Genomic DNA, 21909 nt, shown 5'->3' on the forward strand with positions numbered 1-21909 from the left:
GGACCAAAGACCGTTTGGGGAGGTCATTCCACTGGGAGGGAATGGGCAAGGATGTTTCTACTTATGTCCGGTCTTGTGAGGTATGCCAAAGAGTGGGAAAACCCCAAGACCAGGTCAAAGCCCCTCTCCAGCCACTCCCCATCATTGAGGTTCCATTTCAGCGAGTAGCTGTGGATATTCTGGGTCCTTTTCTGAAAAAGACACCCAGAGGAAAGCAGTACATACTGACTTTCATGGATTTTGCTACCCGATGACCGGAAGCAGTAGCTCTAAGCAACACCAGGGCTAAAAGTGCGTGCCAGGCACTAACAGACATTTTTGCCAGGGTAGGTTGGCTCTCCCACACCCTCACAGATGCAGGAACTCATTTCCTGGCAGGAACTATGGAAAGCCTTTGGGAAGCTCATGGGGTAAAGAACTTGGTTGCCACCCCTTACCACCATCAAACAAATGGCATGGTGGAGAAATTTAATGGAACTTTGGGGGCCATGATATGTAAATTCATAAATGAGCACTCCAATGATTGGGACCTAGTGTTGCCGCAGTTGCTCTTTGCCTACAGAGCTGTACCCCATCCCAGTTTAGCGTTTTCCCCATTTGAACTTGTATATGGCCACGAGGTTAAGGGGCCATTACAGTTGGTGAAGCAGCAATGGGAGGGGTTTACACTTTCTCCAGGAACTAACATTCTGGACTTTGTAACCAACCTACAAAACACCCTCCGAACCTCTTTAGCTCTTGCTAAAGAAAACCTAAAAGATGCTCAAAAAGAGCAAAAAGCCTGGTATGTTAAACATGCCAGAGAGCGTTCCTTCAAAGTTGGGGACCAGGTCATGGTCTTAAAGGTGCTCCAGGCCCATAAAATGAAAGCGTCGTGGGAAGGGCCACTCACGGTCCAGGAGCGCCTGGGAGCTATTAATTATCTCATAGGATTCCCCACCTCCAACCGAAAGCCTAAGGTGTACCATATTAATTCTCTAAAGCCCTTTCATTCCAGAGAATTAAAGGTTTGTCAGTTTACAGCCCAGGGAGGAGATGACGCTGAGTGGTCTGAAGATGCCTACTAAGAAGGGAAAAGTGATGGTGGTGTGGAAGAGGTGAACCTCTCAAACTCCATTGGACGTATGCAGCGACAGCAGATCAAGGAGCTGTGCACTAGCTACGCGCTGACGTTCTCAGCCACCCCAGGACTGACTGAACGGGCATACCACTCCATTGACACAGGTAATGCTCTCCCAATTAGAGCCCAACCTTACCAAGTGTCTCCTCAAGCTAAAACTGCTATAGAACAGGAGATCCAGGATATGCTACAGATGGGTGTAATATGCCCCTCTGGCAATGCATGGGCATCTCCAGCGGTTCTAGTTCCCGAACCAAATGGGGAGATACGTTTTTGCATGGACTACCATAAGCTAAATGCTGTAACTTGCCCAGATAACTATCCAATGCCATGCACAGATGAACTATTGGAGAAATTGGGAGGGGCCCAGTTCATCTCTACCTTGGACTTAACCAAGGGGTACTGGCAGGTACCGCTAGATGAATCCGCCAAGAAAAGGTCAGCCTTCACCACACACGTTGGGCTGTATGAATTTAATATGCTCCCTTTCGGGCTGCGGAATGCACCCGCCACCTTCCAAAAACTTGTAGATGGTCTCCTAACAGGATTGGGAGAATATGCAGTCGCCTACCTTGACGATGTGGCCATATTTTTGGATTCCTGGGCAGAACACCTGGAACATCTACAAAAAGTCTTTGAGCGCATAAGGGAGGCAGGACTAACTGTTAAGGCTAAAAAGTGTCAAACAGGCCTAAACAGAGTGACTTACTAGGACACCAGGTGGGTCAAGGAACTATCAACCCCCTACAGGCCAAAGTGGATGCTATCCAAAAGTGGCCTGTCCCTCAGTCAAAGAAACAGGTTCAATCCTTCTTAGGCTTGGCCGAATATTACAGGCGATTTGTACCGCAATACAGTCAAATCACCGCCCCACTAACAGACCTAACCAAAAAGAAACAGCCAAATGCAGTTCAGTGGATTGAAGAGTGTCAGAAGGCCTTTAACCAGCTTAAAGCGACACTCATGTCTGACCCTGTGCTAAGGGCCCCAGACTTTGACAAACCGTTCCTAGTAACCACAGATGCGTCCGAGCGTGGTGTGGGAGCAGTCTTAATGGAGGAAGGACCGAATCAAGAGTTCCATCCTGTCACGTTTCTCAGCAAGCAGCTGTCTGAGAGGGAAAGCCACTGGTCAATCAGTGAAAAGGAATGTTACGCCATTGTCTATGCTCTGGAAAAGCTACTCCCATACGGTTGGGGATGGCATTTCCACCTGCAAACCGACCATGCTTGCGCTACAGTGGCTTCATACCGCCAACGGAAATAACAAAAAACTTATTCAGTGGAGTTTAGCTCTCCAAGATTTTGATTTCGACACACAACACATTTCAGGAGCTTCTAACAAAGTGGCTGATGCACTCCCCCATGAAAGTTTCCCAGAATCAACTGGTCCAAATCATACTTAAGATGTGGGAATATTGTTAGTCTTTATACAGTTAGTAGTATATTTAGAGATGCATGTGTCTTATTAACTCTGTTTTATTCTCGAGCTCCAGGAAGAAATCACATCTAGTGTTTCACCCTATCTGTGATTTGGGGGGCGTGTCATAAATATAAAGGGAAGGGTAACCACCTTTCTGTATACAGTGCTATAAAATCCCTCCTGGCCAGAGGCAACATCCTGTTACCTGTAAAGGGTTAAGAAGCTCAGCTAACCTGGCTGGCACCTGACCCAAAGGACCAATAAGGGAACAAGATACTTTCAAATCTTGGGGGGGGTGCGGGGGGAGGCTTTTGTTTGTGCACTTTGTTTACGTGTTTGTTCTCTCTTGGGACTGAGAGAGGCCAGACAGAAATCCATCTTTTCCAACCCATCCTAATCCAAGTCTCCAATATTGCAACCAGTGTAGGTATGCCAGGCAAGGCGGATTAGTTTATCTTTTGTTTTATGTGAATTTTCCCTGTGTTAAGAGGGAGGTTTATTCCTGTTTTCTGTAACTTTAAGGTTTTGCCCAGAGGTGGATCCTCTGTGTTTTTAATCTGAATACCCTGTAAAGTATTTTCCATCCTGATTTTACAGAGGTGATTCATTTACCTTTTCTTTAATTAAAATACTTCTTTTAAGAACCTGATTGATTTTTCATTGTTTTTAAGATCCAAGGGTTTGAGTCTGTGTTCACCTGTACAAATTGGTGAGGATTATTATCAAGCCTTCCCCAGGAAAGGGGGTGTAGGGGTTGGGGGGATATTTTGGGGAAAGATGTCTCCAAGTGGTCTCTTTCCCTGTTCTTTGTTTAAAACGCTTGGTGGTAGCAGCATACTGTTTAAGGCCAAGGCAAAGTTTGTACCTTGGGGAAGTTTTTAACCTAAGCTGGTAAGAATAAGCTTAGGGGGGTCTTTTATGCGGGTCCCCACATCTGTACCCTAGAGTTCAGAGTGGGGAAGGAACCCTGATACCATGTCTTTAGCTTATACAATCATCACAATTAAATACAACGGTTGTTAATAACTTAGCTTAATTACAACATTTTTTTCAAATAAAGCCTATACACAAGATTTCAATTAATTTTAACTACTGTATATAGAGGAAATTTTGAAGAATCTGTGTTATTCCATTATTAAGATAATTTTAGACAAAGAAAAGATTGACACCAATGCTACATTTCTTAAAGGACCCACTTAAAATTAATTTTAACTCATAAAATAATTAACAGATTTACTTGTAAATTCTAAAAAAAATAGTATCTATATTTAAAGAGTAAGTGCCGAAAGTTTGTGGAAGACATACTCTGTTTTTCATATATAACAAAATGGATGAATCGGTGCTGCAAGCACAAAACAGAACACAACCTTAGCTATGAAACTATGACCAGTGCCTCCATAATAAAGAACAGGAGAGTTCTCTGTCTCTAGAGTCAGAGCTTCAGCAAGTCTCACGAGGAGAGGTGGAGAGACTGACATTAAAGCCTAAGATTAATCCAGAAATGAGGAAGATGGTGATTCTCCCTCTTGAGAAGGGTTATCTACCTGAAGCCTCTTCATCTTCACAATCTTCTGAAGCCAACAAGGGCCTAGAAAAAGATAGCAGTTGAGAGGACAGATATTCAGTTTGGAGATGGAAATCTGACAGGAGATAGTCTCTTTTAGCTCTTTTTCATGGAAAAGATTTATGAATCTTTTGGACCCCAGAAAGTTAGTTGAGCCAACATCAGTCAATAAAGCCAGGATCCCCACTTTATAGGGATAAACGTGGATTTGATGATCTCAAGTTGTAGTTCTTAGTAGGTTTACAGAATAAAACAATCTGAGAGGAGTGGAAAGCCCTGGACAGCGAGGGATCCTAGGTGAACCTGAGGCTCTATACATTATGACATTGAGGTTAACCCTCAGCCATGGAACCTACTGCTCCAGGTTACTGTACTGATGAAACATGAAAAGGGATTACGTTGCAAAAGAGAATTCCTTGCCCAGAGCTACAAAAGAGAAAGATGACAAAGCTTGACTTGCCCACAAGCTGAGTTTCTCCTATTCACTTAGAATCCAATACACCAGGGGTGGGCAAACTATGGCCCTTCAGACCATTTAATCTGGCCCTCAGCTCCAGCCGGGGAGCGGGGTCGGGGCTTGCCATGCTCTGCGCAGCTCCCTGGAAGCAGCCAGCAAGACCTGCCCCCAGCTCCTTTGTAGTATGCAGAGGCGTGGCCAGGCGGCTCTGCGCACTGCCCCGTTGACAGGTGCTGCCCTCGCAGCTCCTATTGGCCGTAGATCCCGGCCAATGGGAGCTGTAGGAGTGGTGCCTGTGCACAGGACAGCGCACAGAGCCGCCTGGCCACGCCTCGGAGCCAGAGTGGGTACATGCTTCCGGGAGCTGCTTTCAGTAAGCGCCGCCTGGAGCCTGGACCCCATCCCCCTGCCTACGCCCCAATCCCCTGCCCCATCCCTGATCCTCCTCCCACCCTCCGAACCCCTCGATCCCAGCCCAGAGCCCCCTCCTGCATCCCAAGCCCCTCATTCCCAGCCCCACTCCAGAGCCCTCACACCCCCCAACCCGGAGCCACCTCCCATACCCTGAACTCCTCATTTCTGGCCACACACCCATCTGGAGCCCTCACGTCCTCCCGTACCCCTACCCCAATTTCATGAGCATTCATTTTCCACCATACAATTTACATACCCCTATGTGACCCTCAGGCCAAAAAGCTTGCCCACCCCTGCAATAGACCCCACAAAATGGGGATGAAAGGTGGGATGTATGGATATATCTACTCAAAGAACTCCAGTTATAGATGAGTAAATCCTCTTTGAGGATTGTTGGTATAGGTTCCCACTCTTGGAGATTCACAAAGAATAACAAATCCCTAAGGAGATGGGAATGAGGAGGATTATTTAACTGAATAATGAATTATTGTAGAATTACTCTCCTAGACTGGGCATCAGATCATAAGGCCAGGCCAACAGTGATGCTGTGTAAAAATATTGACTGCAATCCAGGTAGCAGCTCTGTATATTTCCAAAACTGCAACATTCAGGGATCTGATTCTGCATTATCACACAGCATTTTTGTATAAAGGATCTAATCCACTTTGACAAGCATTGATAGGAAATATCAGAAATATTTTGTTCCATAATCCTGTCACCATAAACCAGAAATAATATGGGGGATTATCTATGGAATGGTGTTATTTTATTAAGGTACAAGATAAAAGCCCTCTTAGCAACTAGTCACTGCTTTGTTGAAGATCCTGGTCTTCTTAAACCAGGGCCTGTTTTTATCGTTAATGGATTTATGAAAGATTTAGTCTAGTTAAGGTCCTCTCTTGTTATACACAAGCAACTCTTGGTAGCACCACATTTGAGGGGAGACTAATCCTTGTAGTGAGGCCAAACGAATGAAGGCAAGCAAAATAAAAAAAATCCAGTATTTATATAGGCAAGGGAAGGGGTGTAATTATTTTAATCTGCATCAGGTTTCAAATTGCTTCTTTTCAAAGGGTCACATAACCTTTTATAGCCAACTCCTTTTAAGAAACTAGGAATTTCAAACACTTCTTTTCAGCAAGATTGTCCCTAGATGCATTGGCACCCTATCCAAAGACAGACTCTTCCAGATTCTCTCATGCTCTACTTTTAATTTCCGTAAAAGTATGTGAAATAATACAGAATTTATTATTGTTTTTTAAATTTTTTATTAAGTTTGCATACTAAGAGCCAAAATCAAAAACCACCATGTGAGATTTTTTTTTTAAATAAAGGAAATTCTCACCTGGGATGAATATTGGAATACCAAATTTTCACCTTATATATTCTGAAGTCACTTAGATATTAAACTTTAAAAAGGTATGAATTATAATATAAGGGTACATTGATGCTTTATATGTAACATCAATATCTCACTGGTAATAAATATATTAACTAATCAATAATGCAACTTGTTTAACAAGGAATGTAATGGCAAAAAACTAATTACCTGCCACTGGAAATTTCATGACTTAAATTATTGATGAACAACAAAAGAAACAAGTAAAGGTTGCATAAAATACTCTAGGCTATGTGAATCCTAACAGCTAGGACAAAGTGGCTCATTCAGGGTAACAATTAGTGTCTGGCAAACGTCAATTCCCCCTACCTTAGGAACTTATCAGTTATTTCTCTCCGTAGCTCTGCCTATCTCTAGGATCAGTAGTGATCTGTGTCCTTCTAACTACTTATATCGCTCCACAGCTCTTTCTGTTCTCTATTATATTGTTGCCAAAACCCATCATCATGAGGTTTACGAGACACATGATCTTTTAGCAGCTAATGGTTGTTAGTATGGACACAATATGGAGAGGCACACTCGAGGAGAGTGGGAGTCTCATGGGAATGAGAGAAAACAAACAAAGCAGAAGGAGGTGGATTAGGGAGAGAGGAACAGTGCCATCTGACCTTCCATTTGAAGTTCTGACAGGCTAAATGCCATTATTCTGATCCAATAACCCTACCTAATTCTGCATCCCTGATATACTGTAAATTCATTTTAATGTATTTAATTACATTTACTGAAATGCTAAAATAGGGCATCTATCCATATACACTCTAGGCGGGGTCTGAAGCTGTACCACCGAAGTCAATGGGAGTTTTGCCCTTGACCTAAAGATTACAGGCCTTGGGAGCTCTTAACATTATTTAAAGATTTCCAACTGACTTGTTCTTTCTTAAGTAGTTTTGAAGTTTTTACCACATCTTGGAAATATACTTAACCAAACAGTATTTCAAACTAAAATCGTTTTGTAACTACTCACTACTGCTCTTTTTGGTTCCCAGTGTCTGGCCATCTTCAAGAGAGTTTGAGCCCACTGAGGAACTATCTTGACCCTCCTGATGGGGTAGCTGAAGAAATCCTTCGCTGGACTCCGAACAGGTAGGTGTAAGAGTCAGAGACTTCAGACGCTCGCGGTTAACATCTTTCTTAGATTTTATCAATTTCCTCATTTTTAGAGTAATCCAATTGCCCCTTCTGTTATAATAAAATTAAATCCATTATTTCATTTATAATTCATTACTTTATAAAATGCATAATTTAAAAAATATTTTGTGTGCATGTTTAACTACAATATGTGGGCATGCTCTGCTCCCATGGAAGTCAATGGGAATCTTACCATCAACTTCAAAAGGGGCACAACTGGGTCCTTAGCTTGTTTAAATTTCTAGTTATACTCATTTTTATAAAATATATTCAAGCAGTACCTTCTGGGGGGAGATGGCTCATAAAATTTATACTGATCCATAATCTTCTCTTCTAATTTCTCCTTTTGTCGTCTCAATTCATTTAACTTGTCACTGTAAATAGAAATTAATCAAAATCGCTATTTTAGCAGTTATTTATATATTTATATAATATTACATGTTTCTTTGTGTTTTTAGGTATCTGAGAGCAGACTCTCTTTCACCTAAGAATAAGCGGGAGCAGCATAAAAATTGCCAAGAAACAGAGATCTCTAAGTAATAAAGAGGAAGAAAGAGAAATACAGAAAATATGATGCAAAGATATATCTAAATGAATACATTTTAAAGACTTTCATGGGCCATTTACGGTCTTTAATATAATGTAATGCTTTACTTTATGAACATAGCATGCACATATAGGATACAAAAAAGTAGTATTTAAAAACACTTTCTTTTTACTGCCAAAGGAAGCAAAAGTTCTCTGCTGGAAAAAGCAACAGAATTTTTAAAGGACTCTGGGATGCTTGTTTGAAGTGGAAGGAGGAATAAATTTTTTTTTCAGTAGATCCACATACCATAAAAACCATGTATTTTTATTTTTTTTAGTTTTTAAAAATCAAGATTTCTGGTTGTGATTATCAGCAATTCATATATAATGCAATTACTTTAGTTATGTTTGAAGAAAAAATACAAGAAAATAGGATATGAGAATATTATGTAATGTATCAGTCAGTAGAAGGTGTTTTTTAAAATTTGTAAGCTTGCCGTTGTCATATTTCTGAATTTCATAATTTTTGGTATACCTACATGTACTGTCTTTGTTCAACGTGGAAAAGATCCTTGCTTTCCATATTCTGCTCCAGTAATGTTCTATTCTGTAGCATTAATGTCTGAATTTGATCAAGTAGATGTCTGTTTTCTTCCTCCAGATTTCCTTTAAGCTGGCTAAGCAACTGTTAAAAATGTACAAAACAGGACTTAATATAAAACTGAGCACGCTGCCTGGTTTACAGGCTTATCTAGAAAATATAAGCAGGACACACAAAGGCTTCAGTAACTCAGGCAAAAGACAAAGCAAGATCAAATAAATCAACTCAGAAATGTTTCTTTTAACATTTTAATATTTTGTTAATTGGCTGGATTCACTTTAACTAGCAGAGCAATCATAACTGTAATAGAAAAATATCTTACTAATATAGGAGTCAAGAAATTATTTTTGACCTAAACTCTTGACAGTGAATACCAGGATATATGTTTCAAAAATAAAAATAAACAAATTTCCTCTGTTTTTGAGATGAGTTTTAAGGGTATTATTAAGTTGTTGCAGCAGAACACTGTGGCCCTGAAATAGCTTATTGCCAAGCAGACACTAAGAGAAGCTGAAGAAGCTTTAAAGTTCCTTTGGTGGATAGTTTCAATTATCCTTTCTGCAGGATCTTTTTGGGGAAAAAAACCATTCACAGCAGGAAATGGTGTCTTTTGCCAGGGATGCCACTGCTGCATTAACTATAGAGAAGATGAAGACGAAATCTCTGGGTTGTACTATAATGCACAATTTCTGGACTTGATGACTAAGCCTTTCCTATTGTTGGGTGTTTCCCATTCTTCCCTAATGATGTCCTTGAATGAGGAATTGAAGGGAGACAACTTGATTTTGGATAGAAGATTTAGCTTGCTTGTCTTCTTTCTCTGGTAGCCACTTCTTTCCTCCTCATAGTGTCAAACATATCTAAGACCAAGAACCTTTCCGAATTCTCTAGTTAGGGATTATACTGTGAAGCTGAGAGTTCCCCTACTATGGAGATGGGTTTTTTTGTCTTTTACTTTTACTTTATTTTTGCTTTTAGAAGATCGATTTTCATCAACAGAGGATCTGTTCCTTTTCTTACAGACCTGTCTCCCCACAGCTCCCCTGTGACTTAAGGTTTATGAGGCTATGGGGGAAATGGAGCAGATGTGGGGGAGAAGGCAGCTTTTTGCCCCCGTACTCATTATCCTCCAATATTAAAGAGGTAATGTTAAGAGTGCAAATCCTCCTTTTGTGAAGGACATTCAGATAAGCAGGCCAGACTCCTTACCTAGTGATTCAATTGCCTACTTATGCAGGGAGCTTCTTTTTTTAAAAAAATGGATTGGACTGGAGGTTGGGGAATTTTTGGATTCAGCATTGAAGAATCTCTGTTTGGTGAGGAGGGTCCAGTGTGCTCAGTCCATGGTATTGAAGAAGACTGACCTTTCTTTGGAGAAGTCTTGACCTGTGCATAGGGAGTGAAAGGCTCCAACATGGCCATCTAGACTTTTGAGCCCCTTCTCCTGGTAAGAAAGTGTCCACAGACTTTGAACAGCTATTGCATAGCTCTCTTGCAGCTCCTGAGAGCACCAGGAAACAAACCCTCAGGAAATTTTGATTTCCAAGGGACTAGGATAGGCTAGGACAGGGGTTCTCAAACTGGGGGTCGGGACCCCTGAGGGGGTCACGAGCTGTCAGACTCCACCCCAAACCCTGCTTTGCCTCCAGCATTTATAATGGTGTTAAATATATTAAAAAGTGTTTTTCCATTTATAAAGGGGGGTCGCATTCAGAGGCTTGGTATGTGAAAGGGGTCACCAGTACAAAAGTTTGAGAACCACTGGGCTAGGAAAAGATTTTGCTCACTGATGTCTCTAAATAAGTTTTAAAAGCCAGGATGCTAATAAACAAAGGTAAAAACACTGAACTGCCACTCTATTAATACTATACACACAGAGAATCTAGCTGTATGCCTAGAAGGAGACAGGACCCATCTTCAGAGCCCATGGACAAGTCTGAATGGCCTCTGGTATTTACAGGAAAAGAAACACAAACCCAAATATGTTGGACTGAAAGAGAAGTCAAAATCCAGGAAAAAATTATTTGAAAAGTATTTTATAATCTTAAAATTTGTACTAGAGTTCCATTTTTCTCACATATCACCTATATTTAGTCAAGAAAAGTGTCTAGCACCTTGCAATGTTAACACAGCCAAAAAAGTTCATAGAGCTACATTTAAAAGTTTGCAGTACCAACATTTACAGTGACTCTCAGAAACCTGCATTTTTTAATGTTCTGATCTCCTGGTGATTTCTTAATTTCTATTTGGAACTAAATTGAATGACTAACTATCTATTTATTTCCCTATACATCCCATGCTCACTATCACCAATAGACTCTTTAAAATAATTCCAGAATACCTGCTAAGATGAAGTGGAATTTTGTCTCCATGGATATAATGAATATGATGTAATGACACTGAGAAGGAACTATATCCCATGATAGTTTATTTCAGTCCAGTCACATCTTGCTTACAGTAATAAAAAGCTAAACTGTGGCCTATCTTGTGTGACAGTACAAGGGAGTAACAGAGTGTTGTAATATTTGGGCCTCCAAATTTACCTTAATTATGATGAGTTCAACTGTGAGAAGCGAGTTAAAGTTTATAAAATATCACAATAACCTGTAACAAGAAATGTTGATGGGAAAAGGTAAAAAGGGAGACAGAAAGACTAAATTAGTCCACACAAAAAAGGCCTACTTTCAAAGACTGGGTTAAAATAATGCCTAGTAAACAAGAGAAATGTGGAACCAGAAATCAGTGGACCAAAACTGATGTGTCAGAAATAAGATTACTTGATGAACAAAATAACAAGGGGATGGGTTATTCCACTCATCACTCCCTTTTGAGGTTTTTAAAAAGAAAAGACTCGGGGGAAAAAAATTAGCAGGAAGCAACTGCTGGCTGGGAGATGAGTGGACAGGAAAGGAGCAACTTCACCATCATGGCTGCCACTCTACCATCTCCTGGGACCTCAGGATCCATTGTGTCATTGTTGGGCCTTTGTCATCCTAAGCCCAAGAGATGTCCTGACCAGAGTGGGTCAGAGACAGAGGGATCCAGATGACATTGCCATCTCCACCTTTACTGGCTCCAGCTAAATCCCAGTCACCACCTGGGATGTGACACTGTCTTATCCATTCCACCCCAGTATGTCCTTTTTCTCCTCCACTTTATTCCTTCTCTTTCCTATCACTCACCTTTTCCTTCTGTCTAATAACAACCTGTTTTATCTGGTCACAACTGTATTTTGCAACACTGATGTAATCCAGTGACCAGAGAGGCAACTAAAAGCAATGCCCTAAACCAGGGTGGGCAAACTATGGCCCATGGCCCACATCCGGCCTGTCAGACCATTTAATCTGGCCCTCAGCTCCAGCTGGGGACTGGGGTCAGGTGCTTGCCCCGGTCTGTGCGGCTCCCAGGAAGCAGCTGGCATGACTCACCTCCGGCTCCTACATAGTATGCGAAGGCATGGCCAGGCGGCTCTGCGTGTTGGCCCGCCCACAGGTGCCGCCCTCACAACTCCCATTGGCTACAGTTCCCAGCCAATGGGAGCTCCAGGGGTGGCGCCTGTGGACTGGGCAGTGCGCAGAGCCACCTGGCCGTGCCTCGGAGCCGGATGGGAGACATGCTTCTGGGAGCTGCTTGCAGTAAGTACCGCCCGGAGCCTGCACCCCTGAGCGTCCCCCCAATCTCCTGCCACAGCCCTGATCCCCCTCCCACCCTCCAAACCCCTCAATCCCAGACCAGAGCCCCCTCTTGTACCCCAAGCCCCTCATCCCCAGCCCCACCTCAGAACCCTAACCCCCCGGTGCCCCAACAGCCTGCCCCATTCCTGATCGCCCTCCCACCCTCAGAATCCTTCCATCCCAGCCTGGAGCCCTTTCCTGTACCCCAAACCCCTCATCCCCAGCCCCACCCCAGAGCCCTCACCCCCCCAACCCAGAGCCCCCTCCCGCACCCTGAACTCCTCATTTCTGGCTGCAACCCCAGCTGCAGCCCTCACCCCTTCCTGCACCCCTATCCCCAATTTCGTGAGCATTCATGGCCCACCATACAATTTCCATACCCCAATGTGGCCCTCAGGCCAAAAAGTTTGCCCACCCCTGCCCTAAACAGCCCTATGCTGGTACAAGTTTGCCAGGTCTTGGAGTGGCTATTAAGACCAAATGCCATGCATGTGTTTTCCGGCAGTGAGGTTACAAGTGACTGAACATGAAAGACAGAAGTTGCATTTTCTCTAGTTGTGGTTCTTTTCTCTCCCTTTTTGTGTGTTTGTCTCGTTTTGTTTTCTCGGAAAGAGGTTCAGACTTTTACAATAGCAACAATAACAGCTCCTCCAGCTCAGCTCAACCAACTTTCATTCTTTTCTCCACAAAAAGGGCTGTCAAGGAATTAAATAAAAATTATTGCAATGTTAAACAATAATAAAATACCTTTTATTTACATATTTTTGGATATTTTCTACATTTTCAAATATATTGATTTCAATTACAACACACAATACAAAGTGTACAGTGCTCACTTCATATTTATTTTTGATTACAAATATTTGCACTGTAAAAAACAAAATAAATTGTATTTTTCAATTCACCTAATACAAGTACTGTACTGCAATCTCTTTACCATGAAAGTTGAACTTTCACATGTAGAATTAAGTACAAAAAACTCCACCTGGATTCAAAAATAAAAACGTAAAACTTTAGAGTCTACAAGTCCACTCAGTCCTACTTCTTGTTCAGCCAATTGTGCAGACAAGCAAGTCTGTTTACATTTGCAGGAGATAATACTGCCTGCTTCTTATTTACAATGTCATGTGAAAGTGAGAACAGGCGTTCGCATGGCACTATTGTAGCCAGCATTGCAAGATAATTACGTGTCAGATGCGCTAAAGATTCATATATACCTTCATACTTCAACCACCATTCGAGAGGACATGCATCCATGCTGATGACGGGTTCTGCTCAATAACAATACAAAGCAGTGTGGACCAACGCATGTTCATTTTCAACATCTGAATCAGATGCCACTAGCAGAAGGCTGATTTTCTTTTTTGGTGGTTTGGGTTCTGTAGTTTCCGCATCGGAGCGTTGCTCTTTTAAGACTTCTGAAAGCATGGTCCACACCTTGTCCCTTTCACATTTTGGAAGGCACTTCAGATTCTTAAACTCTGGATCGAGTGCTATCTTTAGAAATCTCACACTGGTACCTTTGTGTTTTGTCAAATATGTAGAGAAACTGTTCTTAAAACGAACAACATGTGCTGGGTCATCATCTGAGACTGCTATAACATGAAATACATGGCAGAATGCGGGTAAAACAGAGCAGAAGTCATACAGTTCTCCCCCAAGTAGTTCAGTCACAAATTTAATTAACACATTATTTTTTTAACGAGTGTCATCAGCATGGAAGCATGTCCTCTGGAATGGTGGCCAAAGCATGAAGGCGCATATGAAAGTTTAGCACATCTGGCACATAAATACCTTGCAACGCCGGCTACAAAAGTGCCATGCGAATGCTTGTTCTCACTTTCTGGTGACACTGTAAATAAGAAGCAGGCAGCATTATCCCCCGTAAATGTAAACAAACTTGTTTATCTGAGCGATTGGCTGAACAAAAAGCAGGACTGAGTGGACTGTAGGCTCTAAAGTTTTACATTTTTTTAAGTGCAGGTATGAAACAAAAAAAAAATCTACATTTGTAAGTTGCACTTTCACGATAAAGAGATTGAAGTACAGTATTTGTATGATTTGAACTAAAAGTACTATTTCTTTTGTTTATCATTTTTACAGTGCAAATATTTGTAATAAAATAATAATATAAAGAGCACTGTACACTTTGTATTCTGTGTTGTAACTGAAATCAATATATTTGAAAATGTAGAAAAACATCCAAAAATATTTAATAAATTTCAGTTGGTATTCTATGATTTAAGGAGTCAGGTCAGGCTATACCTGACACCGTACTGAAAGTAGATAGTACTACCTGCAGCTCATCAAACCCACTGCCTTGTGGGTGAATTCACGAGTAACGTAAGGCTATGAGACTAAACTCAGATAGAAAATCTGAAGTGGAGCCCCAAAGGCGATCAGGTACTAATATTTTAGTATCTTTCCGGCAACTCCTGCAGTGGATTGGGTACCAGAAGTATTGGTTCTTCCTCTCCGCTGGATTTTACCGGTGATGCCAAGAGGGAGGTCCTGATGCATGGGCAACTCAGGGCCTCCATATCATCTGCCCAGGCTCGCACCCTGGAGAGGTACTCCAGCTTTGCCTTGAGTGTCGACACAACTTGGGAGGCAACAGTCAATGGTTCTAAGCTCTTACTTGATTGGTGTAGAGTTGAGCACCAGGGGCTGTCTCCAACGGTTGGAGAGATCATCGTATCTCACTAGACAACCACTGCTCGCCATAAAACTGGGCAGGCCCCGGACAATAGGGTGTTGTCTTGCCACAGTCTGCCTGCTTCAATGGGTGCTTGGAGCTCAGAGTTTTATAACTTGACAAGTGGACTGTAATCAATGCACCAGGCAAGTCAAGTAAAAGAAAGAAAACATCCTTAAAGACAGGGTGCTGGAATGTTCGCACCATGACAACTGGATTATCTGAGGACCTTCAACAGATTAACGATGTACGTAAAACTGCCATGATCAATGACGAGCTGAACTGACTCAATGTGGATATCGCATCCCTCCAAGAAACAAGGCTAGCCTCAAGCGGATCTCTCAGAGAAAAAGACTACACATTTTTCTGGCTGGGGAAAAGCTCAGAAGAAACACGAGAGCATGGAGTGGGATTTGCCATTAAGAACTCACTTCTGGAGGTGAGTGAGCCACCTACAAATGGATCAGAGAGAATTTTGGCACTACACTTGTTCACATCTGAGGATCCAGTCAACCTTGTGAGTGAGTATGCCCCAACACTCTCCTCGTCTTCTGACATCAAGGAACAGTTCTACAACCAGTTGAACACCACCACCAGCAAGATTCCAAAACATGAATATGTTTTCCTGGTAGGGGAGTTTAATGCGAAGGTGGGAGCAGATCATGAAGCATGGACAAACTGTCTTGGTCAACACAGAACTGGTAAGATGAATGGAAACGGTCAGAAACTGCTAGAATTCTGTTCCTATTACGACCTCTGTGTAACAAACTCTATTCTTCCAGACAAAGTCGCAAAAAAGTGTCTTGGAAACATCCCACATCTGGCCACTGGCACCAACTGGATCTTACCATTACAAGGCGTGCTAACCTTAACATCGTCCTCATTACCCACAGTTATCAAAGTGCTGATTGTGACACAGATCACTCTCTGGTATATAGCAAGGTCAGACTTAAACCAAAGAAGATATATAGATCTAAAGTAAAAGGATATCCTTGTATTAATCTCAGTGCCATAGTGGACCAAGAAAAGTCACAGCAGTACAAGAACATACTACAACAATCTCTTGACACCAGTAACTGTGCCACAAGCACCCAGCTGACATGGGAGCAACTGAAGAACACAATCTACGATGCAGCTCTGTCAGTCTTTGGGAAGAAGGAAAACAAGACCAACAACTGGTTTGACACATATTCCAGTGTGTTGACACCAGTTATAGAGGTCAAACATAGAGCCCAAACCAACTACAAGAGAGACTCAAATGAAAAAACCTTACAAACATAGAAGTGGCAAGAACCAAGGTACAACAAACTGCTTGACGCTGTCCCAATGACTATTGGCTGCACTTATGTGAAAGCATCCAAATAGCAGCTGATGCAGGCAACACCAGAAACATATACGATGGAATCAAGAAAGTCTTGGGTCCAACTTTAAAGAAGACAGCCCCATTGAAATCAACAACAAGGGGAAACAATCAACGAGAACTAGGGGTCACCAAATGAAATTAATAGGCAGCAGGTTTAGAACAAAGAAAAGGAAGCATTTCTTCACACAACACACAGCCAACCTGTGGAACTCTTTGCCAGAGGATGTTGTGAAGGCCAAGACTATAACAGGGTTCAAAAAAGAACTAGATAAATTAATGGAGGATAGGTCCATCAATGGTTATTAGCCAGGATGGGCAGGGATGGTGTCCCTAGCCTCTGTTTGCCAGAATGAGTGACAGGGAATGGATCACTTGATGATTACCTGTTCTGTTCATTCCCTCTGCGTCACCTGGCATTGACCACTGTCAGAAGACAGAATACTGGGCTAGACGGACCCTTGGTCTGACCCAATATGGGCGTTCTTAAGTTCCACTGCGCTTGGTTATGTCACTGTAAATGGCCTCCAGGAGATGTCGCACAATGACAGAGGAGGCTGTGCAGTCCTACCTCTGCTCCAGCTGAAGGAACTCCGATATCTGTGGTCAGATTTCTTGTGGCATGTTGGATAAGGGCTATGAACGGGACACACATCAGTGCTATGTGAAGATAAAGGAGCTGATGCAGGCATAACAGAAGGCAAGGGAGTCAAACTGTATCTCTCATCCTCAGCGGTGACCCCACCTCTACCGCCAAGAGCCCGGTGGATACTTTCGCAGGGCTGGAGACAGCGGACAGCAGACTCAACCCCAAGGATGAAGTCATGGATGAGGAGGTCAAGTTGGAGGACAATGTGGAGCATGAAGCAGGGTCATCCAGTGGCACGGCGAGTCAGGACCTTTTTTCTACTCCAGAAGAGTCTAGCCAGTCACAGCAGTCTGTCTCTGGTGTGCATGATGCAGGACAGGAAAACTCTGGTAAGTGATCTTGTTGAGTTGATGCTGCTCGGTTATATGAGGTAGAGCTGTCCTTTGCTTTGTATATTCTGAAAGTGGATGAAGGGGTAGAAATGTACAAGACTAGCTGTGTTTGCATGTGCTTCACATTCTCTGTGCAGCTAAGCAGTGCGGTGGAACAGTGTGTTAATGCACACTGAGATTTCACAAGAATCTTCCACAGAGAACTTTAGGAAACTTTCCTGGAGGTACTCGCCAATCCTATGCCAAAGGTTCCTTGGCAGAGCCGCTCTATTCCTTTCCACATTGTAGGAAACTTTCCCTGTCAATCACAACCATTTGTGCAGGGACCAAAGTGGCACACAAGTAAGCAGCAAAGGGACCTGGTCTGAAGCCACACGCATGCATGAGATGCGCCGTTGCTTACCCTCAGGAGTGATATATCAGCTTCAGTGACCCCCCACCTGTGGAAAATGGTGGCAGAATTTACAATATTGTCGTCCCTAGTCACCTGCAGTGATCCCCTTAAAAAATAACTGAGATCCTTTGCCTCATCTTGAGTGGCACCCCTTGGCTGAACTCACCATGTTTAGGGTGTTTGCCGAGCTGTGTGCTTGCCAAGGGACAGTGAGAAACTGATTCGTATTTAAAAAGAGGTGCATTTTACTATAATGATTCGATGCTGTGCATGCACTATCATGCTTTTGTTTATTTTTTCTTGTGCTTCTGCTTCAGGGGAACCCCTTACACATTGCTGGGGTGCCTCAGCCAGATAAGGAAACAACCAAGAAGGAGCAAGGACAACATGTTTCAAGAGGTTCTCCAATCCTCAGAGGCTGAAAAACAAGAATGCAGGGCATGGAGAGAGACGTTAAAAGAAAATTATAAAAAAGACACAAAAAGGAGAGCCAGGAGTGAACTTTAATGGGCCAGGAGCGGATGATAAAAGCGATGGAGGAGCAAACGGAGATGTTGAAGTCCCTAATCATGCTGTAGGCAGCATTCATGTGTGCTCAGCCCCCATGCAGCCGATACAGAACTACTTTCCATGCCCTTCCCAAACTCCTCCCACATATTCCTTGCAACTTTCTGGCTTATCTTGGTACCCCGTTCACTCCACCCCTTCTGACAGCTTCCAAAATGATAGCTGGACTTACACACAGCTATAAGAGCCTATACTGCCCTTCATTGTTATCTCCCTTCCCACCAAGCCTTTTGTGTGTGTTGCTAATTGGTATTTAATGAAAACATACTCTCTGAAAAATAACCAATCTTTATTTGTCTCCTACACATGGTGGTTGCTGCTGGAATCACAGTGGCAATCTGATCATTTGCTGAGTACAAATCATGGTCAGGAATTATCAAAATGTTCATGCTAGGTGGCAAGTTAACAAAGCATGGCAGAGTGCTGTATAGAATGACACTTTACTAGATCTCATTGTCAAATATTGCCTCAAAGCCTCCCTGATTCCAACAGCCCCCCATTGTACCTTTCCAATAGCCCAGGTATCTGGCTCCTCAAAATCAGCTGCCAGGTGATCTGCCTCTGTACTCCATCCTCGGAGAAACTTTTCACCCTTAGCCTCACAAATATTTTGGAGTGCACAGCTCTCCCAGCGTGCTTTTAATCTGCCAAGGGCACATTCAATGGTTATTCTGGAACTGCTCAGCCTATTGTTCAAGCACTCCTTGCTGATGTCAAGGTTTCCTGTGTAAGGCTACATGAGCCATGAGAGTAAGGGGTACACTGGGTCTCCCCAGGATCACTTTGGGTATTTCAACATCCCCCATTTGAATCTTCTGGTCTGGAAAGAAAGTCACTGCTTGCAGCTTTCTGTATAGGCCAGTGCTCCTGAAGATACATGTGTCATGCACCTTCCCAGAACACCCTGTGTTCATGTCAGTGAAATGCCACGGTGATCCACAAGCGCCTGAAATACCATAGAGAAGTATCCCTTTCTATTGATGTACTCCATCGCAAGATGGTCCAGGGCCAAAATTGGGATATGTGAGCCATCTATCACCCTGCTGCAGTTAGGGAATCCCATTGCCACAAAGCCATCCACTATTTCATACACATTGCCAAGATTCACAGCCCTTCATAGCAGGATATGATTAATGGCCCTACAAGCTTGCATTAATGTAGCCCCAATGGTGGACTTCCCGACTCCAAACTGATTCACGACTGTGACTGACCAGTAGCAGTCTGGAGTTGCCAGTTTCCACAAGTGATCACCACGCAATGCTCCACCGAGAGGGCAGCTCTCATTTTGTTGTCCTTGTGCTTCAGTGCTAAGGTGAGCTCCACACACAGTTCCAGGAAGGTGGGTTTCTGCATCCAAAAGTTTTGGAGCCACTGGTCGTCATCCCAGATCTGCATAATGATACAATCCCACCACTCAGTGCTTGTTTCCTGAGCACAAAAGCAACGGTCCACCGTGTGCAGCTGCTCCGTGAATGCCAAAAATAACCTGCTGTTGTTTCTTTCCATGGCACACAGCAAATCAGGTGCCTTTCAACAGTAGACAGCAGTCCAGGATCCATCCTTTCAGACAGAGATGGCGGCTATACAGTAAGCAGGGGCCACTGAAAAATGGCATGAAACTCACTTGAAAGCCCAGGGAATGTTGGGACAGAAAAAACGGCATAATGGGATGTTGAGCCTGCACCCCTGATGCACTGCAATCCATGCTGCCTTCCCACAACTCCTAGCTGCAGAAGGTGGAGAGTAGCACAGTGTGATAGCTACCCAGACTGCTCTCTCTGTCAATGCTAGAGCACCAAGTGTGGATGTGCTCTGCCGACAGGAGGAGTGTTGTGTGAAGATGCACAAGCAATGTAATTATACTGGTTTCTGATCGTCAGCAAAACTTGTGTCGACAAAACTCTGTAGTGTAGACAAAGCCTAACTTTGTCCTTCCTAATTTACCCGGAAGTTTCTATAACAGTAGAAGGCAGCAAATGTATGGTTATTTTATTTCTGTTGAAACAAGAACCTGTCCACTGACATGGATTGCTTTCAGGTATTTAAATTAAAAGCTCAGGAGGGCATGCACGCCTTTGGTGTTAGATAAACAAATACGTTTTGTTTTCCTTCTGAAAAAGATCACAGATAGCTTTCTCTAAAATTTGTGATAAAGATCTTAGCACCCCACTTGAGAAAGATCTTGTTCACTGCTTTATGGTTCATGAATCAGTTTTTATGACGCTGTAACTGCATTAGATTGTAAATTCTTCATAGCAATGATTTTTCAGAGGCTTATGGCTTGGTCTAATTTGGGCAGATCTTCAAGGGGAGGGCAAAAGACACAACTCTGCCACTACAACTACACTAAGACTAATAAACTAAGGTACAGAGAAGAAAACCATCGAGAAGTGCCTTGCTGAAGCAAGAGAAGTTGTTCCAGCACCTTTCACTGGTGGTAGGAAGGAACTGAGAGCGTGCAGGGCTGATGGCATAAGCACGTGGCAACACAGGGCACTAGAGCTCGCCTGATGGATACCACTGAGGGAAAAATCTCCAGCAACGGTGCACGCAGCGTGCACACACCTAACGCGGAATGGACATGAGCAAACACTCAAAAAACAGGGAGGTTCATTTTTCTTCTTAACAGTTATATTAGAACCGTCCGATTACCTATAAAAGCAGATACATTAATAAAATCTAGCAAATTGCATAATATTATCTGAATTTACAATGCTATAGTAACTGAAGTATTAACAGAAGAGATTAAAAAACTTTAACTTACCTCACACTGATTATTCAGTTTTGTAGATGTAATATCCAGTTGTTGGTACTGTTCTTTCAGTTTAGAAAATTCAGCTTCTAATCGTGTTTGTTCTAGTTTGGAATTGTTCAATAAGCTTTTCAAATTCTTATGGTCAGTTTGAAGAACTTCATTCTCTCTCAAAAGTTGACTGTATGTATGATTTAGCCTGTAATTAAAAGATGTCATATAAGAATATATATAGATAAAAAGATAATACATATTTTAACCAGAATTTTGTTTACAGCATGTAACTTCCATAATTCCATGCTATTTGTAACATGAGTGACACACATTCTTTGGAAGAATATATGAACTAATTAATAGCCTCTAGTCACCAGTCTGGTTAGATCAAGATATTCTACTCTGTGAAAATTCTATTCTCATTAAGAGATAGGAAGAGTGATTGATTTCTGGGAAATTATATTATTATAGAACTCAAATTGTGGGCAAGTATTTTCTTTTCAAAATGAAATACCTTTCATATTTTAACTCTATGCTTGGGAAGAACACAAGGCTGCTGAAAGTTTCTATACAGTTAAAAAAGGAAAAGATTTAAGTGAAACTTTGTTTTTAGATCAAGTAACCATAGTTAGGATCCAAATCTGGTCTCAAGTAAAGGACAATAAAAGCAAAGCTGAGGTTTACAGTAGTACATTAGATCCTGTTTAACTGTGGAACCAGACCAAAAAAAGAAGGAAACTGGATGCACAGGAGAGCGAGACATTCCATTATTTGGAGTAGAAGCCATGTGTAGTAGGTGGGATCCTTCACTCTTTACAGGAGTCTGACCTAAGCCCAAAGAAGGCTCAAGAGTGATGAG

General features: G+C 42.5%; 1 protein-coding gene across 10 annotated transcripts in view; it reads right to left on the bottom strand.

Annotated features, from left to right (window-relative positions):
- CCDC88A (coiled-coil domain containing 88A) overlaps positions 1 to 21909 on the bottom strand; it is a 363848-nt gene that overhangs the window by 26550 nt on the left and 315389 nt on the right. For 9 of the 10 annotated variants that reach the window (XM_074949474.1, XM_074949473.1, XM_074949477.1 and 6 more), the window contains 4 exons: positions 21069 to 21255; positions 8572 to 8717; positions 7786 to 7878; positions 7341 to 7555 (listed from right to left, as the gene is read on the bottom strand). In XM_074949474.1, the coding sequence (XP_074805575.1) occupies positions 7341 to 7555; positions 7786 to 7878; positions 8572 to 8717; positions 21069 to 21255 (641 nt within the window). Of the gene's footprint in view, positions 1 to 4086; positions 4131 to 7340; positions 7556 to 7785; positions 7879 to 8571; positions 8718 to 21068; positions 21256 to 21909 lie in introns of all 10 variants that reach the window. The other variant, XM_074949476.1, reaches the window with a different exon arrangement.

Source organism: Natator depressus, chromosome 3 (genome assembly GCF_965152275.1).
Source record: "Natator depressus isolate rNatDep1 chromosome 3, rNatDep2.hap1, whole genome shotgun sequence".
NCBI lineage: Eukaryota > Metazoa > Chordata > Testudines > Cheloniidae > Natator > Natator depressus.